The following is a 23,488-nucleotide window of genomic DNA, read 5'->3' as shown; positions in this document are numbered from 1 at the left end:
GGTGACGGCTGCCCAACAATGTGGTTGTGCTTAACGCCACTGAACTGTACACTTAAAAATAGTTAAGATGGTAAATTTTATGTCATGTGTATTTTGCAATTTAAGAAATTGGAGCAGGCCAGCCGGGTGGCATAGTGGTTAAGTTCGCGTGCTCTACTTTGGCGACCCAGAGTTCCCTGGTGTGGACCTATGAGTTGCTCATCAAGCCATGCTGTGGTGGCGTCTCATGTACAAAATAGAGAAGGGTTGGTACAGATGTTCATTCAGGGCCCATCTTCCTCACCAAAAAAAAAAAAAAAAATTGGACAAAAGAATATACATTGCGACACTGCTCATAATTGTGGAAAATTAGAAAACACTTAGCTGTCCATCAGCAGCAAAATGGACAAATGCATCAGGGTAGCTTCCCACAATGGAATACTATATCACTCTGGAAATGAACGAACTACAGCCATGCGTACTGACAGACATAAATCTTGGAAGTAGAATTCTAAGCAAAACCCAGCAGGTTGCAGAAGGATGTGTAGAATGATCTTATTTATATAAAATTTAAACACCCATTGGGGCACGATAAATCCCACATTCAGGATAGTGGTTACCTTGGAGGAGGAAGAAAAATGGGACAGAAGAAGCTACACATGGGGTTTCAACTGTAGCTGTGATATCTTACATCTTTTTTTTTTTTTTTTTTTAAGATTGGCCCTGAGCTAACATGTTGCCAATCTTCCTCTTTTTTTGTTTTCTTCTTCTTCTCTCCAAAGCCCCCCGGTACACAGTTGCATATTTTAGTTGTGGGTCCTTCTAGTTGTGGCATGTGGGATGCTACCTCAGCATGGCTTAATGAGTGGTGCCATGTCCGCGCTCACGATCCGAACCAGTGAAACCCTGGGCCACCAAGGTGGAGCGTGAGAGCTTAACCACTCGGCCACGGGCAGCCCTGATACTTTACTTCTTAATGGGGGTGATGTGTGTCATATCATAAACTATGAAGTTTTTTCCTTCGGACCTTTGTTACTACTTTATTGAAATACACCTTACGTGCAGTAAAGGGCACGTGTTTAATTGTAGGATTTGATGAGTTCTGATTTACTCATGGCCTGTGAGACTATCACTGCAATCAAGATGCTGAACATGTTTTGAATGCCTGAGCTCTAAATGCTTCTCCTTCTGTCTCTGTCCCGCTCTGTCTCTCTGTGTCTCTGTTCGTCTCTCTGACTCTCTGTGTCTCTGTCTCTGTGTTTCTGTGTCGGTTTCTCTCTCTCTGTGCCTCTGTGTCTCTGTCTCTGTCTCTGTATCCGTCTGTCTGTCTCTCACTCACACTCAATGTGGTTCCTGGTTCCTGTCTTCCATTCTAAGGATGAGTGTGGGAACAAGGGAAATGGATCCACTGTCCTATATCTCTGGGTTCTGTCCACAGTGCTTGAGCTTATGTCATCCTCCTGGGCATCTCCAGGTGAATCTTCTTCAGGACTTTCTGCCTCCTTCATAATCCCCCCACCCCCAAATCAGAGACCAGGTATTGTCCACTCCCCCTTACCCTCTTGGCTAATTGGTCCCCACTCTGCTAATCTGACCTCCTATAATGGCCCTCCCTCCTGTCCCCTACCTTCCTTCCTAGTACCTAGTGCCTAATACCTCCACCAGATTTGCATCCACTCACCCTGGACTGCCCGTCTGTCCCCTCACTGGTCGGCCTAATGTCTCTTCTGACTCCTCCTTCACCCCGACAGTCCCCAGATCAGCCTCTCCTGCCTCTCCCATGCTGGAAACCTGCAGCGGCTCCCCTTCGTTCTGCAGCCGACAGCTCACAGGCACTGAGGCTCACTGGGTGCGTGAGTCCACGCGCAGGACCGTCTCTAATTCTCCAGGGGAGCTGCTGCTCCTCCTGTTCTCTAGAGGAAGACTGTGAGGTGCAGGAAGGTCAACTTGCTCAGGTCTCTTTGGTTCCGAAGCCCACTCTTAGTAAACATTACGACAGAGCAGCTCGCATGGCTTACACATACGGAGACTTTCCTGTCCCACTTATACAGTATGAAGACTAAATAGTCAGGGCTCAGAGAGGCAAAGTCACTTGCCCAAGGTCACACAACAGGTCTGGCTGACTCCAGAACTTCTGCTCTTTCTTTCTGCTTCCACCTTCTACTTCTCTCCCCACGTAAGAGCTGAAGTCAGACACTCGTCCCAGGGTGACGCATGCGCCTCTGCCGTCTGGATCTGAACCGCCTGCTGGGCAGTAGCCCAGCTGCACCCAGAATGGGATTTGGGGCTTTGAGCGATTGGGGTAAGTCTGCGGCCCCTCACGAAGGAGCTTTAGCACTCACACCCCATCCCCTGCAGCCCGAGTGGGGTCCCGAGAGCCTTGTTAAGGAGCCAGATGCCAAAAAATTGTCCACCCCCAGTGGAACCACTGCTAGAGGTGCCCTCTGAGGGGAAGAGCGCAACACTCACCATTCCTTTCTTTTTCCTTTTCCTGTACTTTCATTGAACTCAGGCTGGGGAGAGATCCTTGTCTCTGAGGCACTCATCTTGGCAGAACCTTCCTCAAGGGCCCCAGAAATGGCAGAATTCCCTTGGCACTTCTAGGTCATTGGTGACAAAGCCATGGTGCCCCTCATTGCTCCGAATGCCACCGTGGCTCGCATCTAGACAGGGCCTCCACGCATCCCCCACACAGACTTTTAGAAGTGAAAGCATTTGAGCCAGGTTTCATGCTTACTTAGAAACGATGTACATCGACTACAGAGATAATATACAATATTTTATAAACCATCTCCTGCAACTATTCATTTACAAAATCAAGAATGAAACAAATATTATTTAAGTGGCTATGTAATTGTGGTGCTCCATAGTATTCTTAGTTTAAACTTCAAGGTGCAGACCCTGGTCCCGTCACTGCGTCCATACCTGTATGTGTGATAGTCTTCTCGATGTTTTCCAGTTTGTTGTGGGGTAGGCTGACTTCTGTCCCAGCTGTCTCAGTTCTCAGTTGCTGTGTAACAAATAACCTCCAAGGTTAGTGGGCTGAAACAATAACACCATTTATTTTGCTTACAAATTTCCTTTTTTTAATAGGTGGAATCCATTTTCACCCCAGCTTTATAAAATTGTATTTATTTAAGGTGTGCAATGTGATTATTTGGTATATGTATATATTGTGAAATGATTGCCACAATCAAGTTAATTAACACATGCATTACCTCATATAATTACCTTTTTCTTTTTGAGGAAGATTAGCCCTGACCTAACATCCGTTGCCAATCCTCCTCTTTTTGCTGAGGAAGACTGGCCCTGAGCTAACGTCTGTGCCCATCTTCCTCTACTTTATATGTGGGACGCCTGCCACAGCGTGCTTGTCAAGTGGTGCCATGTCTGTACCAGGGATCCGAACCGGGGGACCCCGGGCCACCAAAGCGAAATGTGTACACTTAACCGCTGCACCACCAGGCCAGCCCCAATATAATTAACATTTTTTTGTGATGAGAACACTTAAGATCTGCTTTCTTAGCAAATTTCAAGTGTACACTACAGTAGTATTAACTATAGTCACCATATTGTATATTAGATCCTCAGAACTCGTTTATCTGATAACAAACTTTGTACCCTTTGACCAGCATGTTCTCATTCCTCCCACTTCTAATCCTGGCAACTACCATTCTACTCTATTTCTATGAGTTTGACTTTTTCTTTTTTAGATCCCACATATTAGTGACATTATACAGTATTGTCTTCGTCTGGCTTGTAGTACTTAGGATAAAGTCCTCCAAGTTCATCTATATTGTTGGAAATGGCAGAATTTCCATCTTTTTAATGGCTGAGTAATATTCCATTATAAATATATATACAACATTTCTTTATCCATTCATCTGTCGATGACCACTTAATGTTGTTTCCACATCTTGGCTATTGTGAATAATGCTGTAATGAACATGGGAATGCAGATATCTCTTTGAAATGCAGGCTAATATCCCTGGTGAATATAGACGTAAAAAGCCTCAACAAAATACTAGCAAACCACATTCAGTAGAACATTAAAAGGACCATACACTATAAACAAGTGGGATTAATACCTGAGATACACCGCATTAACAAAACGAGGTATAAAAACCACATGATCATCCCAATGCAGAGAAAGCATCTCATGAGATACAATATCCGTTTATGACAAAACTCTCAATAAAATGGACATAGAAGGAAAGTATCTCAACATAATAAAGGCCATATATGACAAAGCCACAGCCAACATCCTACTCAATGGAGAAAAACTGAAAGCCATCCCTCTGAGAACAGGAACAAGACAAGCGTGCCCACTCTTGCCACTCTTATTCACCATAGTACTGGAGGTTTTGGCCAGAGCAATTAGGCAAGAAAAAGATATAAAATGTATCCAAATTGGAAAGGAAGAAGTGACATTCTTGCTGTTTGTTGATGATATGATTCTGTCTATAGAAAATCCTAAAGAATCCACCAGAAAACTATTGGGAATAATCAACAACTACAGCAAAATTGCAGGGTATAAAATCAACTTACAAAATCAGTTGCATTTCTATACATTAATAATGCACTACTAGGAAGAGAAATCAAGAATTCAATCCCACCTACAATTGCAACTGAAACAAATAACATCTAGGAATAAATGTAACCAAGGAGGTGAAAGACCTATACACTGAAAACTATGAGACATTACTGAAAGAAATCGAAGAATACATAAAGAAATGGAAAGATATTCCATGCTCACGGATTGGAAAAATAAGCATTGCTAAAACGTCCTACCTTGTTAAAATATCTACCTACATTGTTAAAATGCTACTACCTGAAGCAGTCTACAGATTCAAGGCAACCCCAGTCAGAATCCCAATGACATTCTTCATGGAAATGGAGCAAAGAATCCTAAAATTCATATGGGGCAACCAAAGACCCCAAATTGCTAAAGAAATCCTGAGAAAAAAGAACAAAGCTGGAGGCACCACAACCCCTGGCTTCAAAATGTACTACAAAGCTGTAGTGATCAAAACAGCATGGTACTGGTACAAAAACAGACACACAGATCAACGGAACGGACTTGAAAGCCCAGAAATAAAACCACACATCTAAGGACAGTTAATCTTTGACGAAGGAGCCAAGAACATGAAATGGAGAAAGGAAAGTCTCTTGAATAAATGGTGTTGGGAAAACTGGACAGCCACATGCAAAAGAATGAAAGTAGACCATTATCTCATGCCATACACAAAAATTAACTCAAAATGGATTAAAGACTTGAATGTAAAACCTGAAACCATAAAAATCCTAGAAGAAAATAGAGGTAGTATACTCTTCAATATCAATTTTAGCAGCATCTTTTTGAATATTATGTCTAATCAGGCAAGGGAAACAAAAGAAAAAATAAATAAATGGAAGTACATCAGACTAAAATAGTTCTGAAAGGCAAGGGAAACCAGGAACAAAATGAAAAGACAATCCATCAACTGGGAGAAAATATTTGAAAATCATGTATCTGACAAGGAGTTAATCTCCAAAATATATGAATAACTCACACAGGAGCCAGCCTGGGGCTGTAGTGGTTAGTTTCACGTCCTCTGCTTCAGTGGTTCAGATCCCGGGTGTGGACCTACGCACGGCTCAGCAAGTCATGCTGTGGCAGCGCCCACATACAAAATAGAGGAAGATTGGCACAAAAGTTAGCTCAGGGACAATCTTCCTCAAGCAAAAAGAGGAAGATTGGGGAAAGGGGTTAGCTATGGGCCAATCTTTCTCACCAAAAGGAAAAAAAAAGAACTCATACAACTCAACAACAAAAAACCAAACTACCTGATCAAAAAGTAGGCAGAGGATCTGAACAGACATTTTTCCAAGGAAGATAAACAGATGGCCACCAGGAACATGAAAAGATGTTCAACATCACTAATTATCAGGGAAATGCAAATCAAAACTACAGTGAGATACCACATCACACCTGTCAGAATGGCTATAATTAACAAGCCGAGAATGGATAAGTCTTGGAGAGAATGTGGAGAAAAGGGAACCCTCATATACTGCTGGTGGGAATGTGAACTCGTGCAACCACTATGGAAAACAGTATGGAGCTTTCTCAAGAAATTAAAGATAGAAATACTGTATGATCCCCCTACTGGGTATTTATCCAAAGTAAATGAAATCAATAATACAAGGAGATCTATGCACCTCTATGTTCACTGAAGCATTATTTACAATAGCCAAGACATGGAAGCAACCAAAGTGCCCATCAACTGATGAATAGATAAGGAAGATGTGGCATATATATATATATGTATATATGTATTATATATATATATATATATATATATATAATGGAATACTACTCAGCCATAAAAAAGACAAAATGTCCCATTTGCAATGTCATGGATGGACCTTGAGGGACCTTAAGTGAAATAAGCTAGATGGAGAAAGACAAACACTGCGTGATTTCACTCATATGTGGAAGATAAACAAACACTTGTATAAAGAAAACAGATTAGTCGTTAATAGAGGGGAAGGGGGTTTGGGGGTGGGTGAAGGGGGTAAAGGGGCACATATGTATAGTGACGGATAAAAACTAGACTATTGGTATTGAGCATGATGCAGTCTATACAGAAACTGATATATAATAAAGTACAAGTGAAAGTATACAATATTATAAACCAATATGACTTCAATAAAATGATAAAAAAATTAAAAACTCCCACTCAACAACCCCTTTCTTCAACACACACAATACCCCCACACAATGATTGGCACCTGCTATTCAAAATACTTAGGATGACATGTCAACTCAGCCTTCATATGGATAGAAATGGCTTTAATTCTTTTTTTTTTTTAAGATTGGCCCTGAGATCACATCTGCTGCTGGTCTTTTCTTTTTTTCTCGTTCTTCTCTCCAAAGCCCCCCAGGATGTAGCTGGATATTCTAGTTGTAGGTCCTTCTAATTCTACAATGTGGGACCCCACCTCAGCATGGCTTTATGAGTGGTGCTAGGTCCGTACCCACGATCTGAACGAGAGAAACCCTGGGCCGCCAAAGCAGAGTGCTTGAACTCAACCACTTGGCCATGGGGCTGGCCCCAAAATGGCTCTAATTCTTCATCCAAAGATACATTAGATAAACGTCTCTGCAAAGACAAGGAACAGAGATGCATCATTCCATGGAAATCATTAACTGAGTAATCTTAACTCTTGTGCAATTGGGTGATGATAATAGGAGTTTAAAAATGGCAGCATCTAATCTTAGATGGCCCTGATGTTCCATTAAGAATGGGTTTCACCATTTTATATCTCTGCACGATAATAATGGAGTCAGCAAAAGTAACACATGTGTGGACTGAACAGCTAGGGTCATCTTGAGTGACAGCCTTCCACTTCTGTAAAACCTGAAAATATGACTCAAACAAAGACACAGCTAAGAACCATCAGGGTCAGGGACTCTCTGAGCATCACTGTAAGAGTAACAGCCTCTGGATCCCTTTTCATGCTTGGATTTCAATGTTTGGATCCCAGATTCATCACTCACTGTGATGAAATGTATAAGAATGGAGTGTAAGGCAGGACACTAAGGCGTGGTGAAAATACCCGGAAGCTGGGGTTCATTTCCCTTGTTGGGTTGGCGTTCTTCAAGTAAAAATTCCTACTGTTTAAGAGTGAAAAAAAACCCCTCCTTTTGTTTAAGTGATTGGGATCACTATGTTTGTTTCCTATAAATCCACAAGATCAGAAGTGAGGCTGGGAGGAGGAATGGAGCTGGTCATAGTACATCTTGCACCACATGGACGGTGAATGAAAGAGGTTTCTACTGTAAGGGAGGGCCCCTGGGACAACACAACATCCCCCTTGAGCTCATCTCTTTGACCTGAAGCCAGCTCTGTCAAGGACCTTGACCAGAGCCATTCGAACTTCTCGATTCCTTAGGCTATAGATGAGGGGGTTGAGTGTTGGAGTGACAAGACTGTAGAAGAGGGAGACCACGTTGTCCTGCTGTGGGCTGTGGTAAGTGCCTGGCACCATGTACATGAACACGGCTGCCCCATAAAACAGCCCCACCACAGCGATGTGCGAGGAGCAGGTGGTGAAGGCCTTGTGTCGGGCCTCAGCTGAGTGCATTCGGAAAATAGCCCCCAGTACTTGGCTGTAGGAGGTGGCTATGAGTGACAGGGGCAGCAGCAAGATCAGCACCCCCGAGATGGACAGCGCCAAGTCATAAGCTGAGGTGTCAGCGCAAGAGAGCTTCAGCAGGGCAGGCAGTTCACAGAAGAAGTGGTCCACAGCGCGTGAGGCACAGTAGGGGAAGTGCAGGATGATGGAAGTCTGGATGCACGCCACAAGCACACCTGACAACCAGGAGGTGCCCATCATGAGCAGGCAGACCTGACGTCTCATGAGTAAGGGATAATGCAGGGGGTGGCACACGGCAACATAGCGGTCATAAGACATGAAGGATAGCACGACACCCTCAGAGACACCCATCAGCATCAGAAAGAACATCTGAGCTCCACAACCTTGGAAGGAGATGGAACTCTCGCCCTGCAGGAAGTCGACTGCCATCTTGGGGATGGTGACCAGTGGAAAGCCAACATCCAACAGGGAGAGTTGGCTGAGCAGGAAGTACATGGGGGTGTGGAGCCTGGAGTCTGTGCAGATCAGGAAGAGCAGGATGGCGTTACCCAGAAGGCCCACGGTGAATATGGTGACCACAAGGGAGAATAGGACCAGAGGTGGCCCTGAGTGGCTGAAGAGTCCCATTAGAGTGAAGTCCGAGGTCACGGACAGGTTTGATTCCCCCATCTTCCTGAAGGTGTCATTATCTGTACGAAGAACAGGCTATTTGGCAAGGAGTGTCACTGGAGGTTAGACTCATCTCAAATGCCAACTACAGTCGTTTGATATTGGCTGCCTGGGGTCTCTTGAGAAGGATGATGAGCACATTCAGGTTCAGTGGGAAAAAATACCATGATTGGTTCATTATGTCTGCTCTGGTCAGGAGATGAGGAACAACAAAAGGATATCTTCTTTTACCATTTATGAATAAAAGTCATGCTTTCACCCTTCAGGCAAACACTACCCACCAACACTTTCAGTTACACCCTCTGTCCCAAGCTAGACAGTGCAAGTCAGCCCCAGTGGAATATTGAACTACACCCCATCCTAGAGGCCATGAGGCAAAGCAGAAGTGGGATTATGCAGAGAGTAGAAGATGAAGTTGGAGAATTGCAAGGATGATAGGGGATGATGAGGCTGGATCAAAAATTAAGTCCAAAGCCATGAGGAAATTCTTGTTTCCAAATTCTGGAATGAGAGAAGGGAAGGGATAATGTCTGATGAGAGTCGGAGGTGGGATGACATTTAGGATGTGGACCCAAGGCATCTATACCATAAAGGGACACATGAGGTTGGAAACAAATGGTCGGGGGTGGTGGGGGTCAAGTTGTCCAGAATATCAGATGGCTTTTTGAGGCTTGATTCCACAGGGTGGGAGTGGAGAACATTTTGCTTAGCGTGTATTAAGTATTCAACAAAAATCTGCAGAACGAATGCAGTGAACAAGGAAGATGTCTGAGGGATCGGGGGGACTGCCTCCACCTAACTAAAAATACTGATACTTGACCTTCTTAGCTTCAACATGACCTCCAGGGAAACTCAAACTGCCCTGGAATACTATTCACACACATCACCTCCAACACTGAGAACTTCTGGGCCAAAGTGGCATCTGTCACCATCATCAGTGGGGAAGTACAGAGAAGTGTGTAGAGAACTGTAGAGGAGCCAGCCTTTTGAGACCAGGAGGGTTCGACCTTGGAAAGATCCAGAAGAGGTCTGCTTTATCAGATGTGCAAAGGGAGTGGGCTACTTCGAGACCAAGATGGGTCAGTGCTGAGTGGGTGTCTACTCAAGACCTCTGGTGCCCAAATCATTGATGACACTTATCCTGCATGTCTTTCAGCTTCTCTGACTTGATTCCCTCTAATCATGAAACGTGACCAAGAGTTTTCCCCTTGCCTAACTGATGACTGCTGGTTTCTCTCCATCTGTCTCTCTTTGTATTGCCTGTGCCAGTGTCACACTAAAGCTGACATTGAAGGCCTTCTTAAATGACTGCCCATCCAGATTTCCCATCACATCAAGGTCCTTCACTATGCTGTCCACAACTATTCATTTAATTCATTCTTTCATTCAATGAAAATTGAGTTTCTTCTAAGTGCCAGTCACTGAAGGAGGCATAAGCGACATAGTGGTTAAAATAATGGACAAAATCCCTGCTCTCATGAGAGTTATAAGAAACAAGGAAACAAATAAACCATATAGTTTTTACTAGAAATAAATATGAAGAAACAAGCAGGGAGATCCTATAGGAAGTCACTAGAGCAACCATCTTTGGATGAAGTGGTTGAGGGAGGCCTCTCTGCACCGGTGAGAGCTGCTCTCAAAATCAAACTGTTATAAGAAGGAGAGGGAAGCCGTAACTATCTCATTCGACCTGTGGGTGGAATTCAGACAGGCCGATTATGGTTCTGGCTGACATGGAATTCTTTAAGAGTGAAATCTACCCCAAATGGAATGAGAGCTTCATGAGGTAGTGTCAGTTGTATTCAATCAATGATGTGTGGGGTGGAAACAGAAAGACCTCTTAGAGCTGCCCTCAAAGAACTTAGAGTTTGGTTGGGGTGCAAGTAGATAAGCAAATCACTTTACGACAGCATGAAAAGGGATGCAACAAAGACATGTGTATTGAGCTGGGTGTTCCCATGGGGTCTAGTGCCCAAGTCTGCCTGCAAAGGTGGGAGGGTCAGAAAATGATTTGCAGGAGAGGAGACATTTGAGCTGAGTGTTGAAAGTCAGCTAAGGTCATTTTCTAGGTAGATAGAGAAATAAGGTCATTCCAAGGAGAAGCAATATGGTGAGTGTGGATTGTTTGGCATATAGTTAAGAGAATACACTCTGGGCTTAGAGCAAGATTTGAATGCCAACTCAACTGCATCCTAGCTACGTGACTTCAGGTACATTATTCAATCTTTCTGGGACTCAGTTTCCCAACCTGTCTATGGGGATAAATAACACTTTCCGTATAGGAGTAGCTATGAGCATTAAATGAGATAATGAATTCAAGAGCTTAGCACGACGACAACCGTATGGTAATTTCTTGATTTAAGGTCACAACTATTATTCTTACGGTAGAGGAAGGGTAAACATTAAAAACATGGGCTGGGTGACTTCTAAGATCCCTTCCTATGGTAGGATAATGATGCCTGCTGCTCAGTTCAGTGTCTGCAGGTAGTAAGAGTATTCATTACATATTGGCTCTTTTTGTTCATGTTATTTCACATAACTCTTGTCTGGTTGCATGGCAAAAATCAGTCAATTCAAGTCCATTCTGTCATGCTCTTCTGAAATGGCAGTTCCTCTGTTTTCACTCTAATGAGGTGGGTCTCAGCCAGAGGTAACTGCCTTCTCCCTGCCCAGGGGACACTGGCAATGTCTGGAGACATTTTTGCTTGTCACAACTGGGGGCGTTCCTGGCATCTAATTGGTCGAAGCCAGGGATGCTGCTAAACACCCTACAATGCACAAATGGCCCCACCTCAAAGAATTATCTGGCCCCAAATTTCAATGGTTCCAAGATTGAGAAACCCTTCAACTGAAATCCATCGGCCCTTCTCTGACCCTGAATGGAGCCTCTGGGATGTTGCTTGAGTCCACTGACTTGGTCTGTCAGCAGAGATGAGCTTCGTGTCCCATGCATCCCTGGAAATCAATCTGTGAATTTGGATTTTCAGATGCATTTTAAAGGAGATATTCATATAACTAGTGCCAACTTAAATCCCTGGAGAATTGCATTGTTTCCACGTCTCTCTACAGAGAAGGGTTTGTCTTTTAATCATTGTCTTTGGGGCCAACTCATAGTGAAACAGTCCCTCTGGATCTTGTCAAAAGATTTTCACGTGCACAGTGTACTTGGTTCTTTCTATTCACCCATATCTCACCCCTTGTAAGGGGAAGAAAGGGAAGCTTATTCTTATTAAGCATTCACTATGTATGGGGCACCATGCTAGGGTCAGAGAGCGACTGATGGGTTTTGTTGAAGGGTTTCTCGACCTTGGCCCTATGGGCATCTCGGGCTAGATAATTTGGAGTATTTCACAGGCACGTTGTTTTCACTTGGTCCTTATCCGTAGGTGTTGGTATTATCTGCCTTGGATGGAGAAGGAACTGAGTTTAAAGCAGTGCAGCAGCTGACTGTCCTGTGGGGAATAGTGCTGCCCCCAACTGCGCGTCCACTGCAGCCTCAGAGTGTGGCCTGATTGGCAAGAGGGTCTTTGCGGATGTACTTAGTTAAGGATCTGGAGATGAAATCATCCTGGATTTAGGGTGTGCCCTAAATCCAATGACCAGTGACCTTATAAGCAGAGGAGGGGACACACAGAGATGCTGAGAAGATGCCGTGTGAAGACGGAGGCAGAGATTGAAGTGACCCAGCTACATGCCAAGGGGCACAGGATTGCCGGAAGCCACTAGAATCCAGGAGAGAGGCCTGGGACAGATTCCCCCTCAGAGCCCCCAGAAGGAATCCATGCTGCCAACCCCTCGATTTTGGATTTCTGGCCTCCAGAACTGCGAGAGAATAAATCTCTGTTGTCTGAGACCATCCAGTTGGTGGTACTCTGTTTCAGCAGCCATAGGAAAATAATATATCAACCCAAGATCACGCAGTAAACAAGAGGTGGAATCAATTTAAAACCACAGCTGGTGTAACTCCAGAATCCTTGCTTTTCTCTTCACATCTTACTTTCCAATAAAGAACAATGTATTGTTCATGTCCTGCTTCCCTAAGGAAACCGTTGGCTCTTCTGCCCCAATCATGGTGTGTTTATCTCCTCTGTCTGATGACTGTCTTACTGCCTGGCCTGGGGCAGAAACCACCTCACCAGCCACGGGTCCCGGGTCTCCTTGGATGTTCTTGCCCTGGCACACCCCCAGTCACTCACCTGGCTCTGTTACGCTGGTCCTTTCAGCTGATTGGTCAACAGCCCCCCAGTCTCCACCTCGAGAAGATACCATGCAGCTCGACTCTGGTTTACCTTCAAGAACTGTCGATTGGTCTGGAACACAAAGTGAACTCAATGTCACTGGCCCAGGACCTTCAGATCTTCCACCACTGCAGACTATATGGTATCTCCCCAATGTCTTAGCCGTTGAAGGCCCCCTTCCTTCCATTGGGCAGTCAGCACTGCGTTTCCCTGACCTCCTCTTCCCTTCTAGAATTACCAGGTGGTCCCCTTTCTACTGATGCATCCACAGAGCAGCACATTCACCTCACTGGCTTTTGAAATCTCCTGCAAGCAGCTTCTCCAATAGGATTGGATCCCTATGTCATGGTTGGCCTTGGGCTTCACGCATATTCTTCCTTCAGGACATTTTAGGAAAAAGGCGGTTCCCTGCACTAAACCCACCTTCCCCAGTCAGGCGAGCAGGGCTGGACACAGATAAGGCTTGGCTTCAGGTGGGTTATCGCCTTGTCTTAAATCACCTCCCTCACACCTCAGGATGAGGAGTCTCTACAACCCGTTTTTTGAGTTGACTTTTAAGACTCCTCCTCTTCATATTCTCCTGTTGCTGCTTGTATTTCAGATCTGATGCCCTTTGCTGAAAATGAGAGATGAGAGAAGAGGCATTGGGGTTAGCCGACTCCCTGTAGCCAATAAAACCTTTCTAGCATCTCCTACCTGTGATGGACCATGGACGAGTCCTTCCTCCATCAGGCAGAGGAGATCCAGGCCCAGTGAAAATGTTCTGATTTCTTCTAAATTCAGAAGAAAAGAGATAACTCTATGCAACCTGGAGTATGTGTCATTATACCAGAAACAAGCTATGAAATATATTTAAAAAAATATATATGTACATATAGTTTATAGAAGAAAGAGCCATAGAGGCAAAAGTTCCTCTGGTCCATCCAAGTTACCCTGCAATTCTGTCTTTTCGTCTCTTTGCTAGTTTGCTAATCAAATAATGAGTCCTTGAGACCCAGTTCTCAGAGTTTTGCTCTTTTATTGTCTATTCTGCCCTCACGCGCAACCACAGAGCACCAAGTGCATAGCAAGGGCTCCATAAGCATCTTCTGTACGAATAAAATCTGAAAGAGAAATGCTTAGTGTGATGACATGTCTAAGGTGACAGCGTGATTGACTGGCCGAGCTGGGAGTCAAACCCACCCTGACTGATTCCTAATCACGTGTGTTCTCTATTCTGCCAAGTGGCTCTCCAGGCCAGTCTGATTTGATCTCTGAAAACTGCTTCAGAGCATCAGATATCTAATCTGCCCCTGGAAGGAGAGCCGAAGGTGTGTCTGGGCTGTGCCAGGGAGCAGGTCCTAAGTCCAATCTCTCAGCGATGGCCACAGCTCCAGGTCTTCCTAGCTCAGCAGCTGCTATGGAAGTTCAAGCATGGACTTTGAAGTAGATGACATCCCCTGAGGGTCTGGCACGCTCAGGCTTGTGCGGGGCTGACTGACTGAGATAAAAGTAATGGTCAGATGCCCACCTCAGAGCTGGGGGAGATTAAGAGGCAAACACAATCTGTCTTTCCCTCCAACTGCCTTCATAGACTCAGACTCCACAGGATCATGAAAATGAATGTAAAATCATCAACTCCGAGGGCTCTTTCTTGCCTTCAGTGTCTCCTCTCTAATCATGCCTAGACCCCAGAAAGCCCCACCAGCAGGGGGTTCCAGACTCTCACCCCTACTTGTTCGGGTCTGAGAGACTCCCTCGTGGCCTTTACACACACTTCCATTCTCCTCCTCCTGGGATGCCTTCTCAGTAAAACCTCCCTGGAATCCAGCATCTTTGCCTAATGAATCTTGCTCGGCCTTTGGGATGACTGACAAAACTGTGTGAGGATAGAGGCTCTGGGGGACGGGGTTACATCAGAAAGTCCCTTTTTGTCAGAGGGGAAATTAACAGCCATGGGAGCTAGAGCCCCGGGGACTAGAGTTATCCCTGGAGGAGTGTGGGATCTTATTCCAGGAAGGTGGAAAGCGCTGTGACCGGTGACTGAACTTTCCAGAGATTCCAAATCCAAACTGTTGTGTCAGGCAATTCAAGTCTTTATTTGTCCTCCTTTGGGAGAAGGGGGTGTGAGAATCTTGTTTTTCTTAGCATCGACACATATGTACACACACAAAATAACCTTTCTGATCTTCAGAGAATCTCTTATGAATGAAATAATGAAGCTGTGATGTTGGAAGGACTGCCAGGAAGTAGCCCAGCTTTCTTATTCCGCCTATTCTAGAGTAATTCTCTTCTCAAATCCATATTCTCTGAGAGTATTCACAGAACTCACAGACACAAGGGAAATCAGTAAACGCTGGCGGTCTCGGTTTCCATGGGGACCTTGGCAACGTTGCTGAAGAAATGGGAAAGGGCTTAGTGTATATGCAGTGATATCTAGACCCAAACCAGGTGATGAAGCAGAGAGTACAAAGGAGTAATGAACCAAGATACAAAACTAGCTGGGTCCAGAACTGTAAGCTCATAACATCATAAATACAGCCAAGACCAACGGCTACACATGAATCATAGTCAAGGAGTCAGTTGCTCATCCCACTAAAACCATGGCAAAGGATATCCAGGTGAGGCAATCTGTAAGAGTGATTGCTTTGTACCCTTCTGGATGTTCTCTGGCATTTTGGGGACCCTTGTGGAGTTAAAATGTCAGCAAAGGAGAAGTTGGAGGAGGGCCTGCCCCATGGCTGAGTGGTTAAGGTCAAACCCTCTGCTTCAGCAGCCCAGGGCTCATGGGTTCAGATTCTGGGCGTGGATGTACACACCACTCATCAGCCTTGCTGTGGCAGCATCCCACATAGAACTAGAATGACTTACAACTAGGATATACAACTATGTACTGGGGCTGTGGGGAGGAAAACAATGGTTAGGATGGCAAACATAAAAAACAGAAGTTGGAGAAGACCAAGCCCAAGGGAGCATGGAGGTGGGAGTCAGAGATGATAATAAGGGAGTACTCAACCACGAAGACCAAGTTCAGCCCAAAGAGAAGCTCCTGATCCTTTGGCTCTTCCGGGAACCCCAGGAGTAATTCCTTAGTCGTTATTTGTTTTTATGGTTCCATGAACCTGCCCGTGCCTCATGGGAGAGACCACCAGGTCAGGGAATGAGACAGAGAGAGTCATTTATCCAGCAAGGCCATTTTCCAAAATGAAAGTGAAATAAAGACATTCCACAATTAAACCTGGGACAATTTTTTTACCAGAGGCCTTTTACAAGAAACTCTAAGGGAAGTTCTTCAAGCTGAAAGCAACTGACCCCAGATGGTAACGTAGATCTGTTACCGAAACCAAAGCGGACTCCCTCCTGGTGAGTTAAATCAGACTCTCCACCAGAGGGAGCTGTCTCAAAAGGGAAGCATACAGGAAACAGCAAATGGGAGAGCAGGAAGAGTCGTGTCCAGAGTCATGGCATCCCCAAACAGAGGGAAGCAGGGACTTTCATTGTGGACGGGAAAGGAATATTCAAAAGGGAGAGGTGGGTGTTCGCTTGTGCAAGCTCAGTGACAAACACGCTGCCACATACATTACAGGTTACAGCAAGAAGGCCTAAGCTCCTCTTGGAGAAATCCCAGCATTAAAAATAAGGAAAAGGTCATAGGTGAAACTCTTGTGGTGAGGCTCGGCCTCGGTCTGTGGTTGGTGATTGCATCTTCTTAACATAACAAAAGGGAAAAAAACAATTTGGAAAAATAGTTAAATGCTTCCAAACCCACCCTTGAGTTCCATGGGGCAATTAGTTGGCAACAAATCCACTGTAAAAAAAAAAAAAAATGAAAAGAAGTAAACATACACAAGCTAATTGTATAACTATAAAAGAGTATACAGTCATGTGTCCCTTAAAGATGGGGTACATTTTGAGAAATGCATCATTACGTGATTTTGTCATTGTGCAAACATCACAGAGGGTGCTTTCACAAACCTAGATGGTTTAGCCTACTGCACACCTAGGCTCCATGGGCTAGCCTATTGCTCCCAGGCTACAGACCTGTACAGCATGTTACTGTCATGAATACTGTAGGCAATTGTAACTCAGTGGTAAGTATTTGTGCATTTAAATATAGAAAAGGTACAGTAAAAATATGGTATAAAAGATAAAAATGGTACACCTCTATAGGACACTTACTGTGAATGGAGCTTGCAGGACTGGAAGTTGCTCTGGGTGAGTCAGTGAGTGAGTGGTGAGTGAAGGTGATGGCCTAGGACATCACTGGACACTGCTGTCGACTTTATAACACTGTACGCTTAGGGTACACTAAATTTACAAAAAACACTTTTCTTTCTTCAATAATAAATTAACTTTAGCTTACTGTAACTTTTTTAAAATAAACTTTTAATTTTTTTAAACTTTTTGACTTTCTAATAACACTTAGCTTAAAACACAAACACATTGTACAGCTGTCCAAAACTATTTTCTTTCTTTATATCCTTATTCTATAAGGTTTCTTCTATTTGTAACATTTTTACTTTATAAATTTTTGTTAAAAGCTAAGACACAAACACACACATTAGCTTAGGCCTCCACAGGGTCAGGATAGTCAGTATCACTGTCTTCCACCTCCACGTCTTGTGCCACTGGGTGGTTCTTCAGGGGCAAAACATCCATGAAGCTGTCATCTCCTATGATAACAATGGCTTCTTCTAGAATATCTTCTAAAGACCTGAAGGTTTCTTTACATCAGCATCACCCCAAACACGTCAGTAATGTGTTGTACAGTGATGATAAGATGGCCACGACACTAGGTGAAGAGGATTTCTCAGCTCCATTGTGCTCTTATGGGATCATCTTGTACATGTGGTCCATCATTGAATAAAATGTGGTGATGTGGCACATGACTGTGTTTTCAACGATGCCCTGTGGCGTAAGTGGCTCTGCAGAGGTACGCAATCAAATTTGGTGTCCTTTGAAGGAATAGTTCCTGAGAAGAGCATTGGAGATTTCTTCTGACCCCAGTAGGGCTCCTCTCAGCTGTCTTTTTCCTGCTTCTCTCGTGAAAACTAGTGGGCCTACACTTTCGCCTATGTACTCCAAGAACCTACCAATCTCCTCCCAACTGCCCTTCAACACAACCTCCACTATTTATGAGACTGACCTTAGGCTTGAACTTCTCCGTGCCGTGTTGCAGATGAAGGCAGTTCCTCTGGGAAGAGATTAGGAGCTTCCCCACTGAGGTAAAGTATCCCAGCCAGCCATGGACCTGCGGATGGGAACAAGGGCACACTTACGTCTGAGTGACACTTCCACTCTAGAATTGCATGCTCAGTGGAGGTGGGGGGAGTAGCTGCAGGTCTCCGTGGCTTGCTTCTTCTGATGTGGATCTGTTTCCAAACCAAAGAGGGTCTGCTTCTTAGTGAATTGAAATCAGAGGCTTCATCAGATGTAGTTGTCACACAGAGTAAAATTTATCTGCTGCAAATAAGGCGACCACATGGAATCCTTTCCAAAGTCGTGGCTCCCCAAGCACAGGACAGCAAGGGCATTTTATTTTGGATGCGGAATGAACATTGAAAAGGGAGAGGTGGTTATTCACTTGCTCAGGCTCAGGAGGAAAACATGCTTCTGAAATCTCACTCGAGTTCCTCAAGGCAATTAGTCGGTGACAAGAGCCCTCCTCTAGTTTGATCCTGCTCCTCCATTTCTGTAATGGCTTCCTGCTGGGTGTGAGTGTTGTCACAGGGACCACTAGAGGAGCAGAACTTTCCCCAGCTAATCTATGACAGGTTTGTGGGTCACCAGGCATAACCCCCTGTTGTTTGTATCCTTGTGTAACAACCAGGTGTAATTTCACAGCCTCAATAAGCTACCAGACAATTGAATATGCGGGGTCCAAAGAGCAGGAGAAGAAGGACAGTTGTTCAGGGGCTCAGGAGCAGGTGGTCTGACTGGCTTCTTCCTGTCAGCCAAGTGGCCTTTTCCAGTGACCCGGTTTCACTCTCTTCTGTAGTGCCACTAGTAGTAACATAGAGACAGCAAGACATATCAGCTAAGACTCCTCCCGGGTCTGCCATGATGTGGGAGAAGACCACCAACGGCTGTATGTCTATCTGTAACCTTCCACAGTAAGCTAGCCGTTCTAACTTTTATGGTCCTTATTAGGGGTAGGAGTGAGTCATCGTAATCTCTTTATGAAGAGCAGACTAAAAGTTTAGGAAAATTATCCTTTTAAGAGAAGGAAAGAACCAAATTCTAATTTTGTACTGACCTGCTTTTGACATTAAAACTCACTCCCTTAATTAAATTCATTTTAATCTTAGCCAACTTGGCCATTCACAAAACTCTCTCCTCAGGGTTCCTCTTCCACAAACCTTTTCTAAGTTTCTTTTTCCATTCAGAATTTGTCCCATGCCCTCTTCTTCTCTTCTAGTGTTTTAGGACAAATTTATCTTTCTTAACAAAACAACATAAATGTTTCCATTCTTTATACCTTCTTTACTGAAAACACACACCTTACTTTTCTTGAATACAAAGATGTGTTTCTTATTAATTTTTACTAGGTTTTTTTTTAAAGATTTTATTTTTCCTTTTTCTCCTCAAAGCCCCCCGGTACATAGTTGTGTATTTTTTTCTTTTGTGGGTCCCTGTTGTTGTGGCATGTGGGATGCCACCTCAGCATGGCTTGATGAGCCGTGCCATGATGCTCCCAGGATCGGAACTGGTGAAACCCTGGGCCGCCAAAGCAGAGCACACGAACTTAAACAGTCGGTCACAGGGCTGGCCCCTAATTTTTAGTAGTTTTAATTACCAATATTAATAAGAATTCTTAACCTTCATAGACCTTAGTTTTCAGTGAAAACTAAGAAGTAAGCTATTATAAACTATCTTTTACATTAGCATTCTGTGACTTTACAACATATATTACTTTTCACAATTTCTAGGAACATGCTACTTCACAGTACAATCTTCTAATAAAAGTACAAGTCATGTTTACCAACAGACCCAAACATCTTGTAGTTTATCTGTAATGAGAAGCCAAAAGTAGACAAACTTATATTTACTAATTAATGTCTAATGTTTTATCTAGTTTAGAGATGAGTCAATGAATTTCCCATCATTTAATTTAACATAGAAAAATTTCAAAGTTTCAAATTTCCAAAGAGATTTTGGAAGTTATTTTAAAGACACATGCCATAAAATATAATTATTGCTAAAAGCTTATCTATAAACTTTTATCTCACTTACATCTAAGTCATTTCTTCTCAGCAATTATGTTTAGATTACCCACAAAACTTTATGAGACATCAGACAAAATTAACTATCACTTTAAGTGATTGCTATTGCTAACCAGTTTTGTGACAGAGATAACCTGAGCTTATTTGACTAGTAAACCCAGGCTGCATGTCTGTATTATAACCAATGTTCATAACTGTGAGGACATGCCTATTTAATCAAACCAACAAAGTTTAACAAGCTTTTGTTTACCAAAGATTATTTCACATCATGTTAACCTGAAAGACATTTGGGTTAGTTCCTATTATATTTAGAAATAATTTATATAAGTGCTTACTTTAAGCCAATTAAATGGAGTTTTAAAAGAATTATACCATCTGGAGGTAAAACATCACACATATGTAACATAGATGTAGACACACATCCACAAAGACTCCACAGCTATCGTTTTAAAACTTTAGGACAGTGTGCCCCTCCTTTAAAAGTCTCCACGAAGTGTTAAACAAAGGCTGTCTTTCCAAGAGATGTCCTTCAGTCTTTAGTAGGCTAGAGACTTGGTGGAGGTGATCAAACCTCTTATCTCAGGTTCCTGTGCCTGATGTGCAGCAAGCCAAGCACTGAGACATTGGTGCTTGGAGCTGGAGAAGGGTTTATTCAGACTGACCAAAACGAGAAGGTGGGAGCCGGGGTTTGCTCAAATCTCCTCCCCAAGAACTGAAAGCAGGGGGTTTTATGGAGCTAAGGGTCTTGGCAGGAGGAGCTTTGGAGAAACAAAGGGGTCGCTCCTGATAAGCCCCTGGGCAATCTGACTTCTGGGCATCGGTACCTTCTGAGGGCCCGACATCCTCCCCAAAGGCATTCTCTTTCTTCTGCAAAGTAAACTCACAAATCCTCGAGACCTGAGTCACCTCACAAGCTAAACAAGAAAACAGCCAATCGACAAGATTCATCTAGGTCTGCATTGGGAACAAGGTCAAGGGCAATCCTATTCTCATGGAATATCTACAGTAACCCCCAGGTACCCAGCTTCAATCCCCACTGTCTTTTTTCCATCCTCATTCTTGCAGGAAGAAGGCCACTGATTGTTCTCACTACTTCCTGCCGGAAAGGGGGCAAAGATGGCTAAACTGAGGAAGGAAATTTTTAAAATGTTCTCGGGTACCGGGTTATATTTTGCTTTACCATTGTTTGAGTGCCTTTCTCTACAGTCTTAGAACAGCAGGTTATTCCATATTTGATTAACCCAAAATTCCAGAACCCAAAATGCCGGAACCTGACTCATTTTACTTATATGACTGTTTGATGTCAGCTGCCTTAATCCATAACAGCAGCTTAAGGTCTTTCAGCAGCTCAAAAGACCAGTTTATTTTCTTTTCAGCTTCTGAGTTCTCTGGTCATGGGGTGGGGAGCCAGGACTGACTCGGGTGTGATGAGTCTGCAGCTTGACTCTGGCCAGTTTGGCTGATGGGTGGGTGGTCAGGAGGGCTTCATAATGCCTGGTCCACTTGGGGGGTAGTTGATCCTCTGGAAGTCTCCTTCCAAGACTTAAGGAGAACTTGGTCACCTGCCTTGGTGTGGTGGAGTGCAACATCTGACGGGAACACGGAGCTGTGAGAGGCAAACTCATGAACAGAAGTTAGACTTTCATTTAAAAATTTTAAGCACTGCCTGATCGCTATTTCCTTCTGTTGTATGTAATCTCCCCCATGGGTGAAGCCAAGAATCTTCTCAACACCTTGTCCCAGGTTAAGTAGTTTCTTGGTTCATCTTTTCAGTCTTTCCTGTGGACTGGGGCCAGCGTGAGGCATGGAGTTTCCCAGTGATGTCCAAGGCTCTTGATACTTCCTGGCTTCTAGGATAGATAAATGCAGCTCCGTTGTCACTCTGGATTGACAGTGGGAACCTCTACCTAGGAATGATCTTCCAAAATGTCAAGACATGTGGAGAAGGGATGTGGAGCTCCCAGGATCCCTCTGCATGTGCCACTCTCCCCAAATTTTCCATGTGTTCACCAACCTGGGAGTTCTCTGAACCCCATGTTGAACTCAATCTTCAGCCCTTCTCCCCACCTTGGAGATGTGGTGAAGGCGATGGGGCTGAGAGTTCCAACCCACCTATCACACAATTGGTTCCCCTAGCAACAAGCCCCCACCCTTATGGTTCTCCTGAAGTCACCCCATTAACATAAATTCAGGTGTGGTTGAAAGGGGCTTGTTATGAATAACAAAAGATATCTATTTCACCTTTATTGCTCTGGAGTTATTTCTGGAACTGAGGACAAAAGTAATTATTGTAACAAAAGATGCCCCTATAGCTCCCATATCAGAAATTTTACAAGAGTTTTAGGAGCTCTGCTCCAGAAATGAAGTGAAGGCATTTCTTATTATAAATCACAATATCTCTCCAACCTAACAGCATTCCTGCTGAAGGCAGGGCAGGGTGATCAGACATCACCTGGGGGGATGGAGTGGGGCATGAGGATCCAAACGCACCTTGACAGCCCTGAGCTCTTGAAGAAATCTATATTTCGCTGTTTCCAGCCTTTTAACTGGTAAAATGGGGGTGTTTCATGGGAATCTCCGTGGCCTGATCAATCCTTGTTCTAAAAGCCTATTGATCACAGGTAAGATTCCTCTTATGGCTTCTGGCTTCAAGGGGAGTATTTCACGCAGGGCCAGTGATCTATCTGCTTCGATTTTATCTTTACTGGCATGGCACTGGTGATACTGACTCAACACAAGGTTGGCATAAAGGAAGCCATATTGTAGAAAACAGACCATATTGTAACTTTGAATGACCTTTGACTAATGAACCCAGCTGGATATGCACCCTCCAGGAGAACCAACTGCTCTGGAGATTTTACGACCCCTCCTTGTCTATTTACCTCCCAGCTGTGGTAAGACAATAACTTTGTTCTTTTGAGTTCCTTAGAAACGTGATGACCTATGAACAGAGAGTCTAAGCTGACAGCCATCATCAATGACAACTGAAAGATCTGGTGTGGGGACTCCCAGTCTGTAACACCAGAGGGTCAACATTGCCAACCCCCTCCCCTGTATCCCACTGGCTTATATAACTGCTTCAAGATTCTGTTCCCCCTTAAGATGGTTCTTTTGGACATTCAGTTGGCATCTTCCCCTTGGCTAGCAAGCTGTAATAAAATGCCCTTTCTCTGCCACCATGTTGCCTCTTGACAATGGCTTTTGTCTGACAGCAAGCCAATTGTGCCCTTTGTGCAGTAACACTGGCTGCTCTTCCCACCT

At 44.1% G+C, this 23,488-nt stretch overlaps 1 protein-coding gene and 1 long non-coding RNA gene across 2 annotated transcripts; both read right to left on the bottom strand.

Moving 5' to 3' along the window:
- Positions 1-2,745: 2,745 nt before the first annotated feature.
- LOC138919905 (uncharacterized) lies at positions 2,746-22,323 on the bottom strand. The gene is made up of 4 exons (XR_011430449.1): positions 22,242-22,323; positions 13,449-13,641; positions 12,984-13,097; positions 2,746-2,989 (listed from the first exon to the last, which is right to left on the bottom strand). It is a non-coding gene; the product is annotated as an uncharacterized lncRNA (long non-coding RNA).
- Positions 7,843-8,787, bottom strand: OR2Z11 (olfactory receptor family 2 subfamily Z member 11). The gene has a single exon (NM_001391773.1). The coding sequence runs from the start codon at positions 8,785-8,787 to the stop codon at positions 7,843-7,845; it is 945 nt and encodes a 314-aa protein (NP_001378702.1).
- Positions 22,324-23,488: the final 1,165 nt, after the last annotated feature.

The sequence above is a fragment of the Equus caballus genome, chromosome 21 (genome assembly GCF_041296265.1).
Source record: "Equus caballus isolate H_3958 breed thoroughbred chromosome 21, TB-T2T, whole genome shotgun sequence".
In the NCBI taxonomy this organism is placed as follows: domain Eukaryota; kingdom Metazoa; phylum Chordata; class Mammalia; order Perissodactyla; family Equidae; genus Equus; species Equus caballus.
Note: the sequence above shows the minus strand (reverse complement) of the source record. Positions and strands in the feature narration are given on the sequence as shown.

Bases quoted from the DNA above. Each gene is read 5' to 3' on its own strand.
- OR2Z11 (NM_001391773.1), bottom strand. From the start codon at position 8,787: ATGGGGGAATCAAACCTGTCCGTGACCTCGGACTTCACTCTAATGGGA.